Source organism: Pyrgilauda ruficollis, unplaced genomic scaffold (genome assembly GCF_017590135.1).
Source record: "Pyrgilauda ruficollis isolate IOZ18807 unplaced genomic scaffold, ASM1759013v1 scaffold163, whole genome shotgun sequence".
NCBI lineage: Eukaryota > Metazoa > Chordata > Aves > Passeriformes > Passeridae > Pyrgilauda > Pyrgilauda ruficollis.
The window spans coordinates 502,648-528,285 of NW_024515098.1; the positions used below are offsets into that span (position 1 = coordinate 502,648).

Here is a 25,638-nt window from a genome sequence, read left to right on the forward strand (position 1 = left end):
ATCTTATCTTAAATAAAAATCTCTGCTGAATCCCTGTGTTAAATCAGTCTCATGTTACTGAGTCACTCCGGTGCATTGAGATGGTCTTCTGCTTTCATAGACAAATTTCCTTGGCAGGGTGCCCATTTCTTTCCATTTATGACAAGAGTATTAATCACTCTCTGATCAGTGTGTGCTCCATCATCAGGACACATCATAAATCATGGAGAGGTGCTTTGGCAGCTGGTCAGCATTACACCCAAGTGCTTCCCCCAGCACATGCTTTTCCCATCTCAGCGAGCATCTTTCCTTCACTCGTGTCCTGTGCCTTGTGGTGTTCTCCAAAAGGCTTCATAAATTGATTGCTTGTCTTTCAAAAGCTGCCCTGTACTCTCCAGCACTTCCAATAGATTTCAAAATGATCCTCATTAGTCCTTCTTCACTGAAAGGATGGGTGACCAGTCACAAAGCCTGAAGGAGATGGAAAAATGTGACCAGTGAGGGAAAGAGAGAGGAGGATCCTTTCTTAAATCTACCAGAGGCACGGAGGTGGTCAGATAGTACAACAAACCAGCCCAAGTTTCTCGTATTGAGCCCAATCTCAAGGAATATGACTTTAAATACAACAGGACTTTCTCATGAGTGCCAGCATTTTGGCAGAAAACTCACAAATTGTTCATATTCAGGAATTCCTCACCCATACAACAGGCAGGTTATCACCCTGAGAGCAGACCCTCACTAAGCTTTTTTGAGGGGACTGAAGGCAATTTCTGTTTCACATATATATTAATGTTCTTTTCAAAATGCTCCATGCTTCATCTACCCCATTTCCCTGCATCAGGGTAAAAAGCAGTTTACAGATGCCAACATTTGAAGGAATGTCCCTTTCTCAGCACAAGTGGGATGGCAGAGGTACACGCCAGCTCTATCACCTTCTTCTCTGTGCTTTTTCATACTTCATTCCTTGCTGTTTCACAAAAGGTTATAGGGACATAAATAGGCCAACATAATGTTCAAAATTTAGGTAATTCTAGTCGATAAAGCTAAACATTGGGGCCCTATTCTAATACCCTTCATAAATACTTGACCAAAGTATAAATCTTTTTTTTTTTGTTAGTAGCTGCTCTTTTGTTAGCAGACAAATCAGGTTCAGAAATTCTTTGTGCATCAGGAAGGAAGACTGAGCAAACTGAGCATGAGCAGTAACTTTTTCTTGATAGTATTCAAATACTTGACACTTCTTGGAATTTTTATTTATTAATTAGTCTGAGTTTACTTCTCCAGGTAATATGAATAGGTTATATTATATATATTATGATATGACTATGGTCACAATATAATTTGTCTGATACACAACAGCTGTCAACATGTAAGTATCTGAAGTGCAACTTGAGTGTGGTAACCAGTAACTCAGTCTCACAGAACAAGATGAAAGACTGAGAATTGCAGGAAGTAGTAATCTTTTTGCCTTTGATGATAACAAAAAAAAAAAAAATTAAAACTTCCATTCTTAATATTTTAAAATATTCCCCAAACATATTTAATAACCATTTAGAAAATTTCCCATTATTTAAAGCTTTTTCAGTTAAAAATCTGTTGATATAGATATTTGTTTTTAATGAAAAATTCTACTTTAGAAAAATTTTGTTAAAATAACAATAACCTGATATCACTCTCTTCTTACGCTAAACAGCATCAATCCTTTTTCAGGTTAGAGGCTTAATTATAAAGTTTCAGAATAACTGAATTTTGTGCATTTCCGCACCAAATATCCACCAAACAAATGGCATTTATTGCAGAATGAAGAAGCGTGCCAATGTAGCCTTACGGGAAGTTGAGTTTGTTCTCACCACAACAGAAACTGAAGTTCCCTTGCTCAGCATTTGCCCCATCCTCATCAGACCCCCAGGGTCTGTGGAAAAGCCTTGCTGCCAGGAGTGTCTTTGTGCCCAGAATGAGTCAGTCCCTGAAATGACAGATCCATGGCAGTCAGGGATGAGTGGTGTGGCACAGAAAGGGGGGGCTGCTCTGGGCACCACGAGGTGTCTGGGTACTCTGGGTAGGCATTTGAAACAGAGTTTGTGCAGCATTGAAAATGAAGGATTTCTTTCATAAACTTCATAAATGAAGTTAATTTCTTCCAGGTGCAAAAGCAAAGAAAATCCTGCTTTTCCCTTCTCATCAGAATCAACCTTTCAGATGTGCCCTTCCAGTTCCTGTGTTAACTACTAATACCTGGGTCTCTTCTCCTAAGCAGGGGAGACCTGCTGACAGACCAGCATTTACATTCAAATAGGCTTCTTCTACACAGCTGAATATTAAAAATTTCTCTACAAGTGCTGGCTTCAAGCTGTCTGGTGCCTCAGCTGTGTGTCTTCTCCTGTTCATAAAGCCTTACACTTCTGTTTATTCACCTTCCTCCTTCTGAAGATAAAGTGATTAATAAAGACTTCATAGTCTTTATTAGTTAATTAATTAATTAGAATTAATTTTCCGTGCCCTCCACATGTTCAGCACATAACCCCAGCACTCTGAGTTTATGGCAAAAGTATGAAGCAGGCTCTTTTTCTGCTTTGATTTCCTCTAGCCATGTCACCTCCCTCAGCGCTAATCACAGCAGTGACCCCATTAACTAGATCATAATCTCTTTACCAGTCCCACAGAGAGTACGTTTACTTGATGAGAAAGTTGGATGCTGGTACCTGGTGACTCAATGTATGGTGGCATCTTTAACTAAAACACGAGTCATTGTGACAGGCGGGTTGCAGCCACAGAATCATTTGCTATTTCCACCTAAGTGCAAACAAAAACCCAATGAAAAAGCATTTATTGCTTACCATAAAACTGACAGGATCATTCTCCCTTACTCAAAATATGAGACTTTTTTGCTATTGCTTCCTGTGCTGCTTCTGAGAAAGCTAAAAAGCTGTCACTGACACTGAGGAAAGCAATGCTATGTGAAAGGAGAAAGCAGAGAATCCTTCCTGATTGCAATGCACTAGCAGCCTGCTTAGAGCAGCAGGAGCTCTTAAACAGATTGCTATTACATGGTGAGCTATATATAAATTTCTTGGCCTACCTGTTTCATCTGTTTGGTTTTTTACCAGGATCTTTGTTACAGAGATTTAGAAATCTTGGCCACATCTGAAAATATTAGTACACTTTCCATTGGAATAGATGGAGACAGAATTTTAGCTGAAGAATAATATAGAGACCCCACCACCAGAGAACAGGCTTACCTGTAGCATTACTGCTGGCTAGCACTAGAAATGGGCTACTGCAGCAGAAATGTTTATTTGAGATAACCCAACAGCAAAACTGTCTGGTGTGAAGAGGTAACATGGCAGGGAATATGGCCTTCCTATCAGTTTTCCCTGCTAAAATCTTCTGTCTGGAGCACTTCTATTCCTTTTTGAAAAACCTATAAAAAGAGCTATTGAGCATGCAGTCCTGGAACATTCCAGCACTATCTGTATTACATTTCATCAAGCACTAGCTGAGAAAAATAAGCAAAAGCTACCAGTATGGGAGATGCAAGGATCTAGGAGTCATCTGAGCCAGAGCTTTTCTACCTTTGCACCTTTTCACTGCTGAGGGTGGTGTGGGCCAGGTGGACCCACAGCACCAAGTGATTCAAACAGACTGTGGTTAAGGAAGGGCCAACGTAACAATAAGGCTCATTTCTTTAATGCCTCCTGATGACAGAAGCAGTTACTATGGCCTCTGCTGCTTTCAGCACCAAAACTGAAATGCTGAACAGTGTTGGATGCTTTGAACACCCAAGGGCCAAGCAAGGTCAGTCAGTGATTTAAATACAAATGTTTCTAACAAGCTAACAGCACTGGTTGGTTGAGGAGTCAAAAAGAATAATTTAAAAAAAAAAAATCCTACCCGTATCAAATGGCTCAGACTGACTCATTTCTGACTGAGAAAGCATAGTCACTGATCATTGCAGGGGAATGTGCGTATGCACCTTCCAAAAATTGATATGGCTGCCGAATTTCACATCCTACTCATCATCTCCCAGCAGATTTCTCAGTACTTGCTTAAAAAAACCCTTCCTGAGTTGCATCTGAATGATGTAAGTGTTGTGTTAAGACAATGATTATTTAAAACCAGAATGAGACTTAATTTAGCTACTCCTTTTTAAGGATGCCAAGGCAAGAACTGTTATGACCACCCTTAAGAAGGCAGACAGACGAGAAAAAGTAGCTGTGGCTTGATGAGGTTACACAGTAATTCATAGAGTCTGGAAATAATTTTGTTATCCTTCATATGGCAATGATCATCCTTTTCCCCCCTTTACTTCTTGCCATCTGTTTAGGGAAGGAAGGTTTTTTAAGTAAGTCCTTTGTGAGGGTTCTCCTAACCCTCTCTGGATACAATCTCTTGCCACATCAGGTGTTAGGATCCCTGACCCCTGCCCTGTGCATCCCAGCACTGTGTCCTACACATTTAAGACAGTATTTTCAGAAACACTGTTTTTTATTAATTTTGAACATTTTGAGGAATATTAGACAAGATTTTATTTGTTTCCCAGCCTACACATCTCAACCAAATTGCAGACTTCAGACGCTGGCATACTGTTTTCTCCCACATCTTGCTGTTCTTTCCCACTAATCCACTGATTATGGAATGGGTTACTTATTTTTCTGCTCCTGTAAGACAACATATTTTACACCATTTGAGATGCAAATGTTGGAAAAATGTCTTCTATTTCAGTGCTCCCTATAATTTTTTTTTCTTTGTATAGAATAAACATGGACTTATTTTTCAGAAATACTCTTGAAGCTGCATAGGTCAAACAGATGCCTTACCTGTTTTTCTGATTCAGAAAGTAGAACCAATGAATTGTGGTGCACAATTTAATGAAGGAATTAAGACTTTTGAAGGGTAGCTACAATTTCTAACCATGTGGAGAGCCAGGTTGGTACCAAAATTTGTGAATGTCTTCTCACAACTACCATGCTACCTTTTTTTTATAAAATATACTTGACTTTGGCTAACATTGTACCCCCAATTAAATTTTAAATTTAAATTACCCATTTACTACAGGCCTCAGTGGAGGCAAGGTTTAACCTCTAAAAGAAAAGCCTGAATGCACCTGAAAACTGACAACTTAATATATAAATGCCCCTTATATCCTGCAAATCAACAGCACCTTCCTTCATCTTTTTTTCCTCCCTCCTATCTTTATTTTGCTACCAATTTCTTCTCCTTTTAACGTTTTTTCATTTTCATACTTAATTAAGTACCCTCTCTCACCCCAGTAGTGAGCACAGTAGTGGTACCATATTATAGAATTACTCCTTGCTTGTTTTGGTCTTTTTTTTCTTCTCTCCTTTTTTTAATACGGAGAAGATTCTTTTATTCATTTTATACCTTTCTTTAATTTGCTTAAATTGCATGTGTCTTAGTTTGCAATTTCAAAGTCACAAAGGAAATGACCTACAAGTCTGGGAGGCGACCCTGTTCCCAGAATCCTGACAAGGTGATACAGCAGGAGAGGTGACATGCTGAGATAAAATCATCTATTGGGATGTCAGAAACCTCAAGCCAGATTAATCCAAAGCCCTTCACTGGTCCCAGAAGTGACTTTTAAGAAGGATTGAAATATGTGTTGTAAGGCTTGAGCAGTCCCTCGGGAAAGCTCCAGCCCTGCCATCTTTCCCAGTACATGTACTCAAGCTATTGAAAGCACGTGCATGTGAACCACTTGTGCTGCGTGTGGAAACCATGTGTGACTGAGAACTGGAGCAGTCACCTCAGGTCCTGGCACTGCAGGAACGAAAACTGGATCCAGATAAGGCAGGGAAAAGCAGCCTGGCTGAAAATGGATCTGTATGAACACAACACACGTGAGCTGCAGAAATCTGTACGGATATTCTCTTCCAGGAGGTGCTCCAGGTGTTGGACTTTTAGTACTTCCTCTCTCAGTTCTTGGAATTTTCACACACAAGAGGACAGCACATTAAAAATGAACACAGCTTTATTTGCTAGATTCAGATCTTATTAAATGTGCATATTAAATGTTAGCAGAATAATAAAAAAATGTATTCTGACATTAGTGTATCATATATATCAGCAACATACATAGCAGACAAAAACGCCACTCAGATTACACGACAGTACAAGTCAAACAAGTGGTACATGTAGAATAGTCAGAAACTCCATCTATTTTCACTCCATTCTGTTGCCTCGAACTGACAGCACTACATAAAAAAGTAAAAGCATCGTAAAAAAAATTCTAGGAAAAAATATGATAGTGTCTCGTAGTAGCACTCTTCTTTTGCAGTCCTTTGCTTAGAACATACCACACTAAACCTTCCCAAGGTAAACAACCTAAATTTTAATTGCAAAAAAGAAAAAAATCCCTGACTGTTTTACATCTGAAAGGTCAATTTTGTTTTGTGTAGCTAATTCTAACAAGGCAATCTATTGTTGCTTAAATTACAGTAATTGCAACACAGACCTTTATTCACTTTGGTTAAAGGACACTTTTAGATACTGAATCACATAAAAATAGATTATTCTGACAGTAAGAATCAGCACATCTCCAAACTGACCAGGCCTTCCTTACTTTTCTCACTTGTCAAGAACTCTTCAGGAAACTTCTGTGAACCATTATAAACCCAACCATACTGACACCTTTAGTCAAAATACTGCTTAATGGCAAGTAAAGGCAAACTATTATGGAAAAAGGTGTCAAGACTAATTTTTTATGTGATATTAGCTTTTAGTATGACAACAGATTCTCTTTTCAACAGTTTCTGTATATGAAGAAGTAATGCTACGAAGTGTAATGACTTGTTTTTAAGATGCACATTTCTTTCTAAATAAACTGATCCCAGGGGTTTTTCCACTTTCTACTGCATGATACAACATATACAAAACATCTGTACTGCATTAAATAGCAAGTGATCTTAAAAAATAAGTTTGTAAGAAGCACAAAGTAGGAGTCAAAAAAATCAACTCAAAGTCAGGGTCTGCCTTATTAATGCTGTATCCCAAACACATGCATTTCCTTATTTTCCTCCATCTTGCTCTTAAACAGCATTGTTCATTCACAGCACACCTATCTGGCTGATATCTTTTAAAGGGTAGTATATTAGGACACTTTATTACTTGAAGAAACTGATCTTCCATAAGCAGAAATAGTGCATCTAACGCTGAATTTCAAATCTGCTTTCAGCTTCAGTCAGGGTTGTACATTTTGCACAGAAATATCCTTTTGCATCTCATCACCTTTCTGTTTGAAGCATCTGTCTGCACTGCAAACAGTAACAAACCCACAACATCTAAATTAAGCAGTTTAATTAACAGTATATGTGCAAGATGCAGCACAGTGCTTTCATTGTGCAAACTGTGGTGTTTGATATGTGATTACGACTGATAGTTGATACTCTTCTTTGGCTTACACATTAAGCAGCAGAGCTGATTTATTTACACAAGCATTCCTCCAACAGATCCATTGCTTCAAATATATATGAATATTCAAGAACACGATCAGTTCATCATGAACATAAACTGCCAACATGCTTGATTGATCAAGCAATCTTAGAGACTGAAGGTGAATAACTTACAGTAATGAGAAATGTACATAGGCATCAGCTCCTTGACTGGCAGCCAAACTGTGTGATGTGTGCTCGAGGTAGGCACTTAATCCTTTTGCTAATAACAACAGCTCCACTCAGGACATGGATTTAAAACCGTTACAACATTAAGGTTACTCGCCAAGTACTCCAAGACACAGGCGAGGTTTGCTAAAACAAAATACACTGAGTTGTGGTACCAGTAAACAGTACATTATTCAGCTGATATGGAATACAAATCTCATTTTTTATGAGTATACTTGCAAGGAAGTATAACTTTCAAAGTGCAAATAGAGCAAAATTTTCTAATCTTGTCCACCTTGTGTATTCAGCATGAGAGAACTCAATAATGTGGCGTTACAATCGTCTGCAGTCTGGGCATGAACTGCTCTCCAGCAGTCCACATGGCACTGAAACAGAAGTGGGCAAAGGCAGGCATGGTTTCCTAACACTGAACAGCTCTGAATGCACGTCCACAGTACGCTAATGCCTGCAAGCACATTTTGGAAATAGGCACTGCCCTGCAGAGATCATTTTCACACTTCTTGCCAAATGCAAAGAAACAAGGCACTAAGCATGGAAGCGTTGATATGTTTTAAATATACAGCAAAATCACAAAAATGCCTACCTGCTTCAAACTAGAAAATGGGGACACATTCTTAAACAGCTGGAAGCTACTTTGCACAATAGTTATCATATATTTATAAACTCAGTAACTTTGTAGAAAAGCCTCCTAACAAAAAAAAAAAAATTAAAAAATCCTTCCCAAAGATTCAAAGGGAGAAGAAAACCCTCAACAGCACAACCCCCAAGCCTCAGAATACTATGTATAAGGAAAATAACAGCATAAACATACATTATCTGGCATGCTTAAAATCTTTTGGATAAAAATCCAAGACCAAACCATTCAGCTAAATCAGCTGGTATGGCGGTCCAGCTCCCAACCCACTGCCATGGAGTGCAGGCACACTCCATAGCATGCATTGAGGACAGACAGACAGACAGCTTTAGCCCTTTGCTGGCATTCATTGAGAATCCAAACAAAGAAATAAATAAACAAGCAGCTTTGGCCAAAAAAAAAAGTCAAACAATCTTCCAATGGTAGTTTTTGAGAAGGAGAAATTAAATAACTGTTATTCTCCAAATCACATATTTTCAAAACCCACTGCAATTAGGTGATTCCACAATATCTGCATGCAGAGAGTAAACTCTTCCATAAACTGTACCTTTATGAAAATAAATTATGGCTTTTTTTCCCTTCACTATTTTTTTTATTCCCTTCACTACTGTATTAACTGAATTTTGTGCCTATAAATAATTCCAAGTGGAATTAAGCAAATATAACTTTAAAAATCAATTCCTTCTACAAAATGTATAGAAGTTCAAACCAATGTTTCATAAGACATAGTGAATATTAAAAAAAGCCCCAAACCTTAATCCTTGTATCAGCAGTGTTCTATTAAATCACCACATAATAAAAATAATAATTTTCAGCATTTTCCACAGCAGTGGTCCTTTGTGGTATCCTTTTCAGGCAGCTGGGATACAGCCTGGAATGTTGCAATTAGCAACAGGGAGAGGGCTTGGTGGTAAATGACCTTGTCATGTCCTGTGAGCCCTTTGAGGTTAACAGTCCCTATACCAGGAGTTCAAATTCTAGGATTACAAGATTATATTTACTATTCAAAGTCATGGGTAAATAAAAACCAGTGCAGAAATCATACAGTTCAGTAGATTTCCTAAACTTTGAAAGCTGAGTAAAACTTTTAAAGAAAACTCTAAAATCTTTGGACTGAAAGAGAAGGGTTGAACTCTCCTACAGCTTTCAACATGATGCATACTGAGCAAACCACAGATAAAAAAGCCAGAACAAGCTAAATCCCAAAACAGCTGGGTTTTTTGGTTACATTGCTCTGGATAGCTCCATTCTCCCTTCCGTGGCGATGAACTCTTTTTCTGTGGCTCGTTTATCACCTTGGCACAGTCTCTCCTTCAGTTTTTCAAGTTCATACTCATGTAGGATCTTTTGTGTTAAATACTTTTCACGTTTTATTTTGGCTTTCACATCTGCAGGAACATCAGGGATCATCCACGCTACAAAGAATTTGACGATGAATACAACATGCTAAAAAAAACCCAGAAAAACAACTCATTACCAAAAGAAGCACCTCTTGTTTTATTTGATACCAAATAGGTCACTTTTTGTTCACAATAAAATACATTTTATTTGGCTGTGCTGGAATAATACACACCAAATTAATGTGTATCTAAGATGTGCATGATGATTAAAACCCATCTTCTTATGCAGAAATTTTAATTCCAAACCATTAATGACTTAGCAAAGCCAAGAGGAAAGTGTCAGGGCCTGAATCTCAACCATCACTTTTTAACTCCTGTGTGGTTTGTTAGAAAGTTCACACAGCTGTGCTGATAACACTTAGCTATTGAGAGCTGATGAAACACAGCAGGAAAAGTGATGAGATGAGCACCTCCCTTTTCCCTTCATAACTTGCAAAGCAGTGGCTTAATGCTGATGTGCCAGTTATCCAAACTATTGATTTAGCTGTTTTTAACCACTATACATCACTGCAAAATGCTGTCTGGATTTTGAACACAGTCATCTCACATATAGCTCCTTAATGAAAGCAAGAGGAGTGGAAGTGGTGGCTTTCATCTCTTACATTGGCATAAGGACCTTTTTTATTTTTCTGATTATTTTGATCAACATTTGCAGTCTCCTCAGCCATTTTCACTTTTCCTACTCTGAGGTCAGCTCACTGAAGTCAAAAGGCCCAGTAACAGTAATCTTTTAGGACACGAGTACTTGGTATTACCTAGGGAACAAATTATTTTATACTCCTAGCAATTCTATTTTCTGTAGCATTAGTAACTATCTAGACAAATCACAAGTTACCAATGTCAGAAGGAAATTTTGTAGGGAACATACCTCCATAATAATTATAAAGGCCAGTTTTGCAGCAAGAATGTGCCAGAACTGCATAGTGTGTAAGTATTTCCTCTCATGATCTGGAGGATATCGATAGTCTCTGTACCTGTAGCAATGACAGACATGCAAAGGTGAAATGTCACATTCAGCCTGGGACAGATAACAAGCTTAGTGACACTTACAAGCAAGTACAGTTGTCACTTAAGGAACCTTTTCTTGTTTTAAATGGTCTGTTTCCTTTTGCAGAAAAAGGTTGCTTCTCAATTTGTTTCTACCTTTGTGTTTGCTTGAACACCCTCACACACACAGCAACAGAGCAGAGATGAGGATGCGTGACGTGAAATTTGGTACACAGGTTACTTGTTTTTCAGGCAATGATCAAATAATACAGGACAGGATGATGGGATGTATCGCAGGGTAATGGACATGTATTGAATAAATGTGACACCCATGAGCAGATTATGGACTGGACAGATGCAGGTTTCATGAAAGCACAGACTTGAGTGCATGTTCTACACCACCAAACAAATGCAGCTGTTTCCAAAAGTGCGGGGGTGGTTGGTCTGGGGGGCTTTTTGTTTGCTTTGAGATTTTTTCATCCAATCAACACTTTCATTTTACCATTTCCAAAGTTCTTTTGCAATTATTCTAGAATCTCCAATGCTTCCGCTGGCAAGAAAGGACTACTTTTTAAATGAAAGCAGATAGGTCTGATTTTTGGTCCGATAAAGCAAAATAAGAATTGATTTTAAATACCATATCTCATTTTCAGCTTTGGGATCTAAACATCTCCTTTATTCTGCTTTCTTGTCCACTTATTCAGCTTAAAAATCTTTGAACATATAGGCTGAAGTTTGCAACTTCAGGGACATAAATCTCCTTCCTCACTCAAAAATCAATAGTGTAATTAAGTAAACAAAAAATCCAATGAAGAAAAAGCAAGATGCAAGTTAGCAATGAGACTTTTAGTGGTGATTTTTTTTGAGGTGACCGTTTTTGTTATTGGCTTGATTTTTTACCATCTCAACCATTACCTTATCAATAGTGTAAATATTGCCTCTCACACTTTAGAATGATGAGAATGACATAACTTATTTTCTAATGGACAACTTAGATCTTAGCTGATTTTTTATGCTGTATTCTATACAAAGTGACACCAACCTGCATATGACAAAATTCTCTGGATTCTCTTTAGGTTCATTTCTCTCAGGAAAATCTGAGATTAGAAACACTGACAAACTGTTGTTTATGTATCCAGACATTGGCGAGTCTTCATTTTCAGAATAAGCATAGTAGTAAACTAAACGAGGAATCATATCTGACGTGAATGCAACAATGAAAGCCTGAAAAGAAATTGGAGAAAGAAATAAGGAAAATGGCACACAAAAATTGTAAGCAGATTTACAAAGGTGTTGTGGTTCTGTGACTCTGGCATTACCCAGAATCTTTTAAGAAAGTGTGAGAAGCATGATTGGAGCACTTCACCTTGGTAAAAGATGTTGACTGCAGCCTCAGCACATTTTTCCTGGAAGCTTGAGATACTTAAGGTGCTGAGATATCATGCTACTATGGCAGTGGGTTTGTTGCCTGAGACACACTAAAAACAGGAATCTTTTGTGCTCAGTAGGCTCCTTTACAGTATGTTTCCAATGAAATACTGGCATAGCATTTAGTTACCAGTTTATAAAAAATACTTGGAGCCACTGGTCCCATAGGGGCATCCAGGAGCAGAGCAAAATTCCCACAGAACAGGCCACACAGCAACAAGGACAAAAATGCATCTGAACCCACAGGATTCATCCACCTTTCCTGTCCCCTACAGTTCCCTCTGAGCAATCAGTGTGCTTCATCAGACTAAGCTTCATACTGGCTGACACCATTCCAAAAGGCTGGAAAACATGGACAACTGAAAGAAAGGCTACGGACAATAAAATGCGGATCGAGAGCTGCACACTGCTAACATATGGACAAACCAAACCACTGAAATGGTTTGATGGTATCTCTGTAGGTTAACATGATATAGTGTTGATGAAGGAGAAAAAGTTTTTAATTCTTCACATTTTGATTACACAGAAGAATCAGTGTTGATGTAGCACAGCGCAGGGGTTTTGGTTCTCCAACTTGAGATTTCCCAGCTAATGCATCACATACCTAAGTAAGTAAGTATTAACATGCTTACATTGGTGACAACAGACAGGATGGCCATCCCGTTGAGGATTTCCTGCCACACTCCTATGCTATGTGCTTTCGCAGCCACAGGTCTTCTGTACTGAGTGGTCAGTTTCCAGGAGTCTACACGAATCTCCAGGATATTATTCATCAGAGCAAGAAGGGGAGCCAGGGGAAAGGATGCCACAAAGAGAGTAATGAATCCAAACTGAATGACTGCAAGAGAGAAGAAAAATGTGTCAAAATCTGCCCTTGCAGAAGTATCCTCTGAGTGACGGGGGTCTACCACTAGCAGACGAATGGAAATCTTCTGTCAGGCTGCACAAGTCATCCTCAGCCCTGGCCTGAGCTAAGTGACAACCAGCCCCAGTCCCAAGACTTCTCCAGTTTCTTCAGGCTGCCATTCAGCAGCATCCACAGAAATAAATGGGCACTTGGATCCTGTGAAATGATGCTGCCAGCAGCGCTGGATACCAATCCTTTCAGGGTGCTGCAGTTCTCATATGAATGGAGTGTAACTGCTGGGGAATTGGGATGTATTCATCCATCAAATTTCTCAATTGTTATCAGGCCAGTTTTGTTCTCTTGCAGTTTGTATCATCTTGCCCTCCTTTTACTTATCAGCTACACACCTCACAACCTTATCTCCACTTATTATTATTGATTTAATCCAAATATTCATAACAATTCTATATGCAATAATTCCACTGGGGAGTGCTGACATTAGTTTAAGAACTGCAAACAGAATATACAAATGAGTTGTTACCAAAATTAAGTATCTCAGTACAAAATGTGATAATCCTCAGTACACAGCCAATACTGCCACTATAAGGAAAAAGGAAATAGAACATTTCTTCTGGTTTAGGTAGTATATAAAATAAATTCCCCTACACCAGTCATTCAGTCTTCCATGATTTCAGTGGTAAGCTGTTCACCTCAGATAAGCAACAAAATTCCTGCTAGCTTAGCAGCCCTTGGACAATGCTGGAGCATAGTTCTGATTCTGGAAGAGCAAGGACATGACTGGCAACAGTGTATTCTGAGTGTATTAGTTTCACAAGACCACAGCCCAGTATCAAATTAAAGTGATAATACCATTATGCATCTCTAGAACACTTCAAACTATTTCTGCAGAAAAAAAAACAATACAAAGGTTCATTTTTCAACAAAATGTATCCTTGTAATAAGCATATACTAATTTCTTTAAAGTATCCTTTGGATTTAGCTTGGCTTCAGTTTTGGTTTCAGTTTCTCAGGTTTTGTAAACTACTGCTATAAAGTGACATGCTCACATTACCTTTGAAAACCCGTATTCCCTTGAGCACACTCCCTCTGCTGGTCTGTCGGACTGAAGGGAAGCACCGAGCAGTGCAAGACTAAAGCTGCAGGGATTCTCCTCTAGCCACTTCTAGATCTCATGCCTGCAGTACCCATCCTTACTGCACGTTTGGCACTCATCCCATACTTAAAATTTCCACTGACATCAGCTAAGAATATGCTTTGGAACAAGGAAAGAACAGACACAGAGGCAGCTGGCTGCACTGAGAATAATGTTCCCCATTCAAATGAGGAAAACAAAAAGTCTTTGCAGTGTTTCTGCAAAATTCCCAGCAGCTCAAGATGCAAAGACAGCTTTTTTTTTTTTTAAATTGGGCTGACCTATTTAATGATTCCCAGCAGTTAATCATCCTGCTATGCAGATGAAAGTGGTGGCATCAACCCACAACAATTAATCGAGAAAATGTTCTTTTGGAAGTGTCAGTACAAGGTGTCCTGTCCTCAATTCCAAACGTGTAATTTTAAACTTACCCATTTCTAAATATTCATAGAACAGGCCTAAGGCTCCAAATGTCTGCAGATCATGGTCTTGCTCCCAACGACTGTATAAATTTTCAGGATTATTTCTGGCTTTCCGACGACCCCACCAGTTACAAATCCAGCTGTATATACAGAAAAATGTTAACAATGAGAGAAGCAGATCAGACTGGCTCACTTGGTTAGAGCATGGTGCTAATAACACCAAGCTTGTGGGTTTAGTCCCTGTACAGATCATTCATCTGAGAGCTGGACTCGATCCTTGTGGGTCTCTTCCAAGTCAGAATATTCTGTGAAGTCAGAATCACAGAATGACTGGCCTTCAAGACCATCGAGTCCAACCCATGTCCTAAACACCTCAACTAAACCCTGGCACCCAGTGCCACATCCAGGCTTCGTTAAACACATCCAGGGATGGTAACTCCACCATCTCCCCTGGCACACAATTCCAGAACTTTATCACCCTTTCTGTAAAAAACTTTTCCCTAATATCCAACCTGTATTTCCCCTGGTGCAGCTTGAGACTGTGTCCTCTTGTTCTGTCAGCTGCTGCTTGGAGAAAGAGACCAATCCCCACCTGACCACAGTCACCTTTCAGGAAGTTGCAGAGTGATAAGGTCACCCCTGAGTCTCCTTTTCTGAACACCCCCAGCTCCCTCAGTCGTTCCTCTCAGGGTTTGTGTTCCCAGCCCCTCTCCAGCCTCGTTGCCTCCTCTGGATGTGCTCCAGCGTGTCAGCGTCCTTCCCAAACTGAGGGGCCAGAACTGGACACAGCACTCAAGGTGTGGCCTCACCAGTGCCAAGTACAGGGGAAGAATGACCTCCCTGCTCCTGCTGGCCACACCATTCCTGATCCAGGCCAGGATGGCCTTCCTGGCCACCAGGGCACACTGCTGGCTCGTGTTCAGTTGGCTGTGACCCCCAGGTCCCTTTCTGCCTGGGCTCTGTCCTGATGGACACTGTCCCCAGCACAGAGCATTGCAGGGGGTTATTGTGGCCAAAATGCAGGACTGGGCACTTGGACTCATTAAACTTCATCCCACTGGACTCTGCCCATCCATCCAATTGTTCAGGTATCTCTGCAAAGCCTCCGCATCCACCTGGTCATAAAAAGAGATCACGTTGGTCAAACAGCATGCAGGACTCCTAAACCCCTGCTGGCTGGGTCTGATACCCTGGCCATGCTGTGAGTGCTGGGTGATGACACTCAGTATAAACTGTTCCATCACCTTACTGGGTACTGAGGCCAGGCTGACTGGTCTAGAATTACCAGGATCCTCCTCCTTTTTGTGAATGGTTGTCACACTGGCCAGCTTCCAGTCATCTGGAACCTCCCCAGTGAGCCAGCACTGCTGATAAGTGATGGAGAGTGGCTTCACAAGCTCATCTGCCAGCTCCCTCATTTCTCCAACACTGGGATGGATCCCATCTGGTCCCATGGATTTACCAACATCCAAGCAGCTCAGCAGTTCTCTGACTGCCTCCTCTTGGATAATGGGGGACCACTCTGCTCCCTGACACCATCTACCAACCCAGGAGGACAGCTGTCCTGAAGGCAAGTCGTCTTCTCACTAAAAACTGAGGCAAAGAAGGTGTTAAGCACCTTCACCTTCTCCTCATCTGCAGTTTTAAAGTTCCCTCCTGTATCCAGTAGAGAACAAAGTTTGTTCTTACCCTTCCTTTTGCCATTAATATATTTGTAAAAACATTTTTTATTATCCTTTACAAATGTTGCCAAATTTAGATCGAACTGAGCTTTGGCCTCCATAATTTTTCTTACATGCCCTAGTGACCCCCATAAATACTTCCTGAGAGACCTACCCTCCTTCCAAAGATGATACATCCTCCTTTCATTCCTAAGTTCCTTCAAAACCTCGTTGCCCATCCTGGCTGGACGCTTGCCTCATCAACTTGTCTTTCAGCACACAGGGACAGACTGTTCCTGTGCCCGCAAGATCTCTGTTTTGAAGCATGCCCACCTTTCCTGGAAGGTGGGCATGCTATCCCTTTGTTTTTAAGGGCTGCTTCCCAAGGAATAAGTCTCCTAAACAGGCCAAAGTCTGCCCTCTGTAAGTCCAATGTAAAAGTCTTATTGGTGTTCTTCCTGACTTCCAGATGATACATCCTCCTTTCATTCCTAAGTTCCTTCAAAACCTCGTTGCCCATCCTGGCTGGACGCTTGCCTCATCAACTTGTCTTTCAGCACACAGGGACAGACTGTTCCTGTGCCCGCAAGATCTCTGTTTTGAAGCATGCCCACCTTTCCTGGAAGGTGGGCATGCTATCCCTTTGTTTTTAAGGGCTGCTTCCCAAGGAATAAGTCTCCTAAACAGGCCAAAGTCTGCCCTCTGTAAGTCCAATGTAAAAGTCTTATTGGTGTTCTTCCTGACTTCCCCAAATATTGAGAACTATATAATTTCATGATCACTGTGCCCCAAGCAGCCTCAAACCACCACATCTCCCACCAGCCCATCTTTATTTGCAAACAACAGCTCTAACATAGTCCCTCCCCTTATCTGAGCAAGCTTCTTAATACAACATGCTTTTACAAACATGGCTTTCACAAAAGAGACTAAAAACCTTTGTGAAATAAGTGTCAGAATTTGTGCTTAATTTACAGAATTCTTATCTTCCTCACATGGCAATCACTCCTCCCAAGAATTTCCTCTGGCTATGAGATGGGCACCTCAGTGTCAGAGAGAACTTACGGAACAATAGCCTCTTGGATATTTCCCCAGATCTGTTTGCCAGCCATGACTATGGTGAGCTGTGTCGTCAGTTCTATCAAACAGCCTGCAGGATCGCACTGGTGGAGACAAACGGAGTGTCAGTGGACATGAAAAATGGGTATCACCCAGATAAACTATATTCTACTACTGTATAAATGCAAGAAAAGAGATCTTAAAACTTGTAAGAAGAATACTTAATTTCCACGTGGACTGCCAGCTAAGCCACTCTCTCAGGAAGGGCTTTAAGTGTTTCAAGTGTGAGACAAAACACACACCAAAACATAGCAACCATATGAAGACAGAGAAATTCAGAGATGCTTCAGCAGGATCTGTGTGCAGCGCACACCACTCAGCCCCAACAAGGTGAATCTTTTTCACTCAATGAGCTCTCAGCACCAGATTTTTTTTTTTAAGACCCATGGTGAGACCCCCTGGTATTTCAGAACTGGGACCAAGAAAAGCTTTATGATTTTTCACTCTTGTGACTGACAGATTCTCACTGCGGGTGTTGCCCTGACTAGCAACAGCAGGAAGTCATTGGAAGCATCACCTTTCGGATAGCCAGCTGAGGTCCAGCTCAGATCAGATCAAACGTGCAACTGGAAATTTACAACTGTGCAGACTGAATTCAGAAATTAAGAAAATCTTACCTCTTCATTTCGCCAGCGATTAAACATGTACGTGTAGGCACCTGGGTAACCAACAAACTTCCCTTTGAAGAAGGCAACATAGAAGCAGGATGAATAGTAGTTGACAAACTGGAACAAAAACATTTTCATAGTGAGCCTGTTCTCATACTCCATATGAGTTCTGGGGATCTCTGTGAAACCAGAAAACAATAATTTTATGTTCTTTTATTCCCTTTATAAGGATGCAGATTCACAAATATTCATCATGCACAGTGACTGTAAAGAGAAAAAAAAAAAAAGAAAAGAACACCTACAAACACTCCGCAGATGAAGTTTCTGCTTTCAGACATCCCACCCTTACTTTACAATGCAACGTTTGATGCAGGCAGGCAAAGGAAATTCATATTTAAAACCTCTATAAAATTTAATTTCCCCTTCTTTGTCCTGTCATTAGCACTTGTCCATCCCCAAATGTTAAAACTATTTTAGGAGATCTGAGATGAATCTGAAACAGTAACTAGAAGGATCTCCTGTAGTATGAAGATTTCACTGTTGGCAACACAAGTTTATTTTCTTTCTTTGTGGTAGAGAAGTATGTTACAATATTTTTTTCCCAACATACTGTATGTGCATATCATGAAAATCAGCAGAAACTGCATGGCCCATGTGCCTCTGAAAGATGAGGCTCATAAGGGGCAGAAGAATAGGGGCATCTTGGAGCTACTGTACATCACCAAACCTTTGCTTAGGGTTTTGCTGCCTTTTGCTGCTCATTGTCTATCACATTTACATTTTTGAAGGCAGCAGGAAGCCCTAAGCATATTATTGTCAAATGTCCTGTTAAATGATAACATATAACCAATTCAAGTTGGGAAGTAGCATAAGAAAATATACCACAAACATTCAAGTCCATCTGAATTGGTGAGGACCTGGCAGACGTGGTGAACTTTTCTGCCTTATTTTAAAGTTGTTTCTTATAACTGATAAAGCTGTTTCCAAGCTTGGTGCAAGTTTGCCAGAAGAACATGAGGTGTTTACTGGGAACCTGACATCAGAGTGTAGGACAGAGGGGCAGCTCTCAGGTGAAGCAGTCCGCCTAGCTTGCAGCTCCCCAAAATATTTTTATTTTCAGTGAGTTGTTAAAATATTGATGTGAGGCACACAACGTTCAGAGCACCAGAGGCAAGCTATCTGCTTGTCTGAACACCAAATCTGGCCTAACCATTTCAAGGAGCTCAAGAGTGAATAAAGTCTGGGCAGACACTTCTGACAGCCCAGGCCAGCCGAGGAGGGCAGCAGTCCTCCTGACACCATTGTGCATTGTTATGCTCCCCCAGTAACACACAGCCCCAGGTAGTGCTCCCACTTGAGAAATTATTCATCCACACCTGCAAATCAGCAAAATAACACTGCTGAGCCTTCATGCTTACAATTCTTGCTCCTCAAAAGATTTAAAAAATTATGATTTTCTCTTTGTTTCTGTGTTTGTTAGGAGCAGTTTTAGTTACTACTAGTTCTGTTTCAGTTTGGTCTGATTTGGCCAAGAGAGATAAGCAATACAGATCTCAGAGATGGTCCATGGTAAATCAAAATAAACCAAATGCAACATCCCTTTAAGATTCTGCAAGGAACACTTTTCAACTCTTGACTCGACTTGCAAGATCTCACAAAAAGAAAGATCAACCAACTGTTTTTATGACAAGTTCACAAACTGCAAGTACCTAATATTTTCAGCTCCCTCCCCAAGCTGAATATATTCTGCAATTATTTTTTCTATTAAACACCTTCAGGGACTTCTATTTCTAAACCAAACCATTAAGGACAAATAAAATGAAATAAAATTAAAAAAAAAAATGTCTAAGAAGGGCTCTCAGGAATAGTATTTCCAGCATGCAAGCAGAAGTCAAACATGAAATACACTACAAAAGTAGGCACTCTTTCTGGGCCTCCAGCTCTGGAGCAGGGATACTGCTATCAATAGCTACTGCCACAATAACACATCTTGGACACAGCTTTTCATCCTGCTCAATCTCTGCCTTCCATCTTTGTAACTACAAATCTGTACAGCCAGAGCTAAAGGAAAAACCATAGAAAATGTACTATCCCATCCTATCTTTTCCCCCAGACTAAGAGTCATGATTATTTAGTCTTTTTTTCTTGTAAAGATAGCTGTGATTTATTTTTCCAAATATATTTGCAGGATTTCTAATTGAAATACTGCTAGTTCAAGACAGTCTGATCTTGCTTTGGTGACTCAGGATGATTTTTGACTATGTTCAGGTCTGTGATTGTCTCTGTAGACTAGTCCTAATATAAACAAGCATTATATGAGGAGAAACTAGGCTATGAAAACTACTGAAATGCAGGGAAAATGTTCAGTATGGCCATGGATGCTCCTGAGTCATTGCTGCAAGCTATAGAGCTCCCACTGTGCCTGAGTTGAGAACAACAGCATGGAACACCCTGACGGTGTGCAACGGAATCTTCAATGACTCCTTCCAAGTTTTGCCTTCAAGCACCCTTGCTCACCCATATCAGTAATCCAGATGGCTATTCTCTCATAGAAGAAATTCAGGATCATGATGATGACAAAATTGAGGCAGGAGGCAGTGACAGAGGTTGCCAGCTGAGGGGTCAGTAAGCCGCTGATGGGCTGCAGCGTCTGAGTGTTCTCCATGAGGCTGGCGAAGGCAGCGTACACTGCAAGGCGGTACACGATGACAGCTATCATGCTGGCTATGATCAAGGACACCTGCAGAAAGGAGGGAGATTTGAAACACACTTCCAGCTTAGAACAGCTATACACTACAGCTATATGCATGCAGCTTTAAAAACAAGATGTAAAACATCATGCCTTGTATTTTTTAAATTTTATTCTTTGTGGGTATGAGTTCAGCAGCACCAAAATGCAAAGTACACAGGCAAAAATACTTTGTTGTATTACATACGTTAAAACCAACAAAATTATTTTGTTACCATAAGAAAAGCCAACAATCTAATACCAATATCTGAGAAAGTGCAGAAAAAGAACAGACAGGAGATAGGAAGGATGAGTTAGATTAAACTGTTCACTCTGAAACTCACTCTACATTCATTGTTGTGAATTCTTTTTTTTTTTTGTCTGCCTTACCACAATTTTTTCGGTATGTCTGTTAACATCAAATAAGTCACAGAGAAAGTTATCCCCATGCTAAAATGTCCAATCAAATGACTAATTAATGACAGATTTCGAGTGCCCTTTTCTAAAAAATTCTTTAGCAGAATTGAAGTGCACTTCAAACAACAGCGTGAAATCTGCAGAACAATAATAAAATCATGTGTTAATATCATGATTAAAACTAAATTGCGTTAATGTGATGATTAGTAATGGACAGCAGCTCTGAGACGTGTCAAAATGATGACTCAAAAAGATGCTCACCCAGAACAACACTGTAGCTCCCGAGATGCAGAATCGCACAGCCTGGCTCGTTAAAGGCAAATAAGGCTCCATCTCCTGAAAGAGTCAAGTACAGCACAGTTCATGTTATTCCCACATCTTACTCTAACATCAAGCAGCACACAGAGCTCTCACCAGCTGTGTGAAAAGTGCTCACATCCAAGGGAAATCATCCAGAACCCTGCCCCTTTTAAATGGCAGACAGAACATAATTTCGAGTGTGCTGGGATGGGGAGGGAGGGGGGTGAGGCAGGGCAAAAAGATCAGGACAGAAGTGGCCATAAAACTGCTACCAGACAGTACTTGGAAAGAATGGTTAAACTTTTGCAAAATCAATCAGCAGCTAAAGGAAAAATACTGACTTCCTGAGATAAGCAGGCCACAACTAATGCTGTAATGCTAGGTTAGCTGTCAAACAGCTCTGAGTCTACAACGGGACTCCAGTGTTATAAATTCTTTGTGCTGAGATCCCTTAAAACTTGTCATTTGAATGTGCCAGTCAGACAGTGCTTTTCTCCACTCCTTCCATTTTATTTGCTTTTTTTAGTTGAAGTAATGGCTATGAATGTAGCTGCCAAGCTCTGCTGCAGCACCAAGCAACTGGGTCACGCCAGTATCCCCAGACAACACATGAACAATTTTCAATGCTCACGTAGCTTGTGCAACCAATTCTAGTTCCTAAAATATCAGAGTACACGTTCTATGAAAGAATCTTCTCTTTAAGAACTAATGCCAGTAGAAGAAGATATAGTGAAAAATAACCTGAATTTGATAAATCTGTTGGACAAGGCACTGTAGAATGCTTAGAGTCCTCTTGAGCAAAGTGGCACTGAGTACTACAGAAGCTGCAATCCCAAATGTAATACAGGCAGTAATGTGCAATGACAGAGCTAAGGTTTGAATCAAATGCTTCATTATTTATGTAGATTACAATTCTATTGTGATCAGCAAAACCAGATTTTAGCTATGATCTAGTTAAGACAGTTTAGCACCACGAACAAGTATGTTAATGATAGCCTCAAGATCAGCAATTTTGGTTTCAGTGCACTTAAAACTTTGAATCATGAATAATGATGAAATAATTTTCTGAGTGAAGCAAAACCAGCTGTAGGACACAAAGTCACTGTCCTGTACCCACATAACCTTATTGGCTCCTGCAGAATTAACTTATTTGAAAGCACTGGCCTATTGTGTTCACTATAGGACATGCTCTAACAGAAGGAAATTACTATTACCTGTACAGGTTAGCCTACAATTAATTTGGTACTGATAAGGATCACTGATAAACCCTACTGCAAAAAAGCCTCTGAAAAACCACTGAGACAGTAAACTGAAATGTCATAATATAAAAGCATGTAGAGTCATTGAATTTTTATGGCAATTGTTAATGCATACTTAGAAAATACAGAGGAGTGCAGTATCTCACACTGAGATAAGTGTATTACAGTCCATTTCTACTTCCTAAATAAAGTTCACAAAACCCTATCTCACCTAAGGGATTTGGATTAATTTAGAGAGAGAACAATCTTCTCCCTCAGGACAGTATACAAGCACACCTAAGCTTTTGGCTGTGCTCTGGCACAACCGATTCACCTCATCAGGCTGCAGGTTTTGGTCCATGCTGCACACAACCACTGCTAACCAGCCAGCCCACTACTGCCTGTCCTAACAGGATCACGCTCGCCTGCAGAGCGCACAAGGGCCAGCCCCTGTCCCTGCTCCTTCCCGCAGCACAGCCACCGCCGGCTGCCAGGTTTGGGCCCTCTGCAGCCACGGAAGGGGTGTGCTTTGAGCCTGAGCAAACACAGGGATGCAAACCAGCACACAACACATAACGGGCAGGCATGTGTTTTCAATTAGCTAACTAATGAAAACTGATTTACCTGAACACGCAGAAAGTAATGCTTCAGCAGAGCTACACTCTTAAACACAGGGCACTGTCATCAAAGAGCTCTGTGCAAGGTACACAGCACTAGTTACAACAGCAGAACTAATGCTGTGTATGTGGAGGGGGAAAAAATCTCTCTTGTGAGAAATAAGATTAGTATATGTATTTCCTAATGATTAAGGAAACAAGCTCTGAAAGACAAGGCTATTGTTTTTAGAACAAAGACTCTTCCCACATTCTGGCTAAGCTTCTGGTTTTTTTCTGAAGACTGTGTTATCTAAGTATACTTAGGACTAGCAACAATAAGCTATTTATATGCAATTCTGTGAAAGGGAAAAGATGACTTAAAAATACATCAAATGGGTGTGGTAGATATTGTGCTGCAATTCAACCAGCTGATCCTGAAATTTGTCAAATAACTCCTACCTAAAATAAATTTAAATGAAAGCAATTAACATCTAATATTTATATAGTGTTTAACAGAGCTAAGTAGGGTAACTAACTGAATCTCAATTATATTTCAGAGACAGGATTATGGCCGCTTTCATCCCTCTGGTGCTCTCCAAACAAAGTGTTGTGTATCAGAAGCTAAACCACAGCTAGACCAGCTTATCACTGTAGATCAAAGTGACTGTTTCTTCATATGTTGTGTAGGGATAAGAATGAGTGGTTTTAAAGGCATGAAAGCTCCAGAGACTGCTACCCTGAATTGTGAAGGATGCTGTAAGAACACATAAAAGCTATAAACTTTGCCCTTATTTTCCTGATTTAATATATCAATTTCCATGTTCCAAAACCTTCAGTGTACAACTGGATTTGAACACTCATCAAAACAGCACGTTCATACCTGAGTTATGGGATTCTTCTTCTTTTGGGTACATTTTGCCTCATACTCAGGCCTCAGCTGGAGCTGCTGCTGTTCCTCTTCAAAATCAACCAAATCCCATTCATATTTTAGCCTTGCTTGCCGCCTCTTCCAAAACTCCAAGAAAAGCGTAACTACAATTTGAAAATGTTAAACTAGAGTCAAGGAAGATGTGAAAAAGTTTATAAACCAAGTTAAACATCTGCACTGGCTTCTTTTCTGTGGTTTATTATTACAGTGCTATTATTACAGTGTGACTCACTTATTTTTACTGACTACCAACTATAGTTCACAGATAAGACCACAATATGGATCCAGTGATTTATCAGCTAACTGAATTCCAGAAGTGGATAACAAAGAAGATGCCACAACAAGATATGGGTATTTCCATGGTTATGGTGACCATGTTCAATTAACTACTCTGTGTAGGCAAAAAGCAACATGGAAATAAGAAAAGAACCTGATAATTCAACTAATTACTGTATATAAAACTGTAACGCAAAAATATTACAGCAAATAAGCAGAACAGCTTTCAAGTAATATGGTCAAACACTTCTGTTGCTTTTTGATGCTTATTTGACATCATGGTGTCCTAGGGTGTCTTTATGATACTGAATTGTATCCCCATTCATCTGTTTTGCCCAGAAATAAGTTTTGTGCCTTTAAAACTAGATCCGAGAGCAAAGGAGGGGAGAAGAAAAAGGGGTGGAATTTTTTCACAGCTGTATATTCAAAACACTGAGATAAGAGCTCCAGCTCTCTCTCTCTCACAGACTGTGCTGTCTGCAGCACGGACAGGGAGCGGGAGAAAACTCTCCTTTGCTTTTAGTTAGTTTTTTAGCTAGCTGAGGCAGAAAAGCTCCCCAGACTGTGGCTTTTCTTTGTCTTGGAACTGCTTGAACCTGCTCTGGACCGAAAACCCAGAAAAACACCTGGAGCTCACACCTGGCCCACTGGAGCCCGGGATGCAGCGTTTCCAGCACAGGAGGGACTGATAAGAGACAGAGCGAGCTGAGCTACAGCCCCTGAAAAGGATTTTCTGAATTTGTCACCCCTTCAGGACAACGAGAGCTTCCATTGTTTAATATCATTCATTTCTCCATGCTTGTGAACACTTTGCTTGTTAAATAAATAGGTTTTTTCCACTTTTCTGGAAGGAGATTTATGTCTCCCAAACTGTGGGGGGGAGGGGCTGCTTGAATTCGCTTTCTAGAGGGATCCCTTCACAGGTTTCCTCCCAAATTTGGCCTAAAGCAGGACACATGGTCATTTTAAAGACAGTGAATATCTGATGATTTTATAAAATCAACAGTTGGGCTGGCTTAGGAATTTTTCTAAGACATTAGAGGGAATTGATTTCATATATAAACAACCATAAAATTTATAACACTATATAACATTCTAAGAACCCTTTATAAATTAATTTAAAATGTAAACATTTTGTAATCTGATTGTTCTTATCTGAACTGGGGAAGTTTTATGGTTTAAACAAACACAGGAAAGCTTATCTTCTGCAGTTCTAAACTCTTTGGCTGGTACTTCCTGAATGACTAGTCCATGTCACGCAATTGCTAGGTCTTAGAAACCAA

At 40.1% G+C, this 25,638-nt stretch overlaps 1 protein-coding gene across 9 annotated transcripts in view; it reads right to left on the reverse strand.

Annotated features, from left to right (window-relative positions):
* Positions 1-5,950: 5,950 nt before the first annotated feature.
* Positions 5,951-25,638, reverse strand: part of ANO5 (anoctamin 5) — a 58,971-nt gene continuing 39,283 nt past the window's right edge. For all 9 annotated transcript variants that reach the window (XM_041463259.1, XM_041463257.1, XM_041463255.1 and 6 more), the window contains 10 exons: positions 24,032-24,183; positions 21,279-21,353; positions 20,390-20,612; positions 17,882-18,051; positions 17,211-17,308; positions 14,497-14,627; positions 12,698-12,903; positions 11,680-11,861; positions 10,519-10,624; positions 5,951-9,696 (listed from right to left, as the gene is read on the reverse strand). In XM_041463259.1, coding sequence (XP_041319193.1) covers positions 9,475-9,696; positions 10,519-10,624; positions 11,680-11,861; positions 12,698-12,903; positions 14,497-14,627; positions 17,211-17,308; positions 17,882-18,051; positions 20,390-20,612; positions 21,279-21,353; positions 24,032-24,183 — 1,565 coding nt within the window. In that variant the 3' untranslated portion in view covers positions 5,951-9,474. The remainder of the gene's footprint in view (positions 9,697-10,518; positions 10,625-11,679; positions 11,862-12,697; positions 12,904-14,496; positions 14,628-17,210; positions 17,309-17,881; positions 18,052-20,389; positions 20,613-21,278; positions 21,354-24,031; positions 24,184-25,638) is intronic.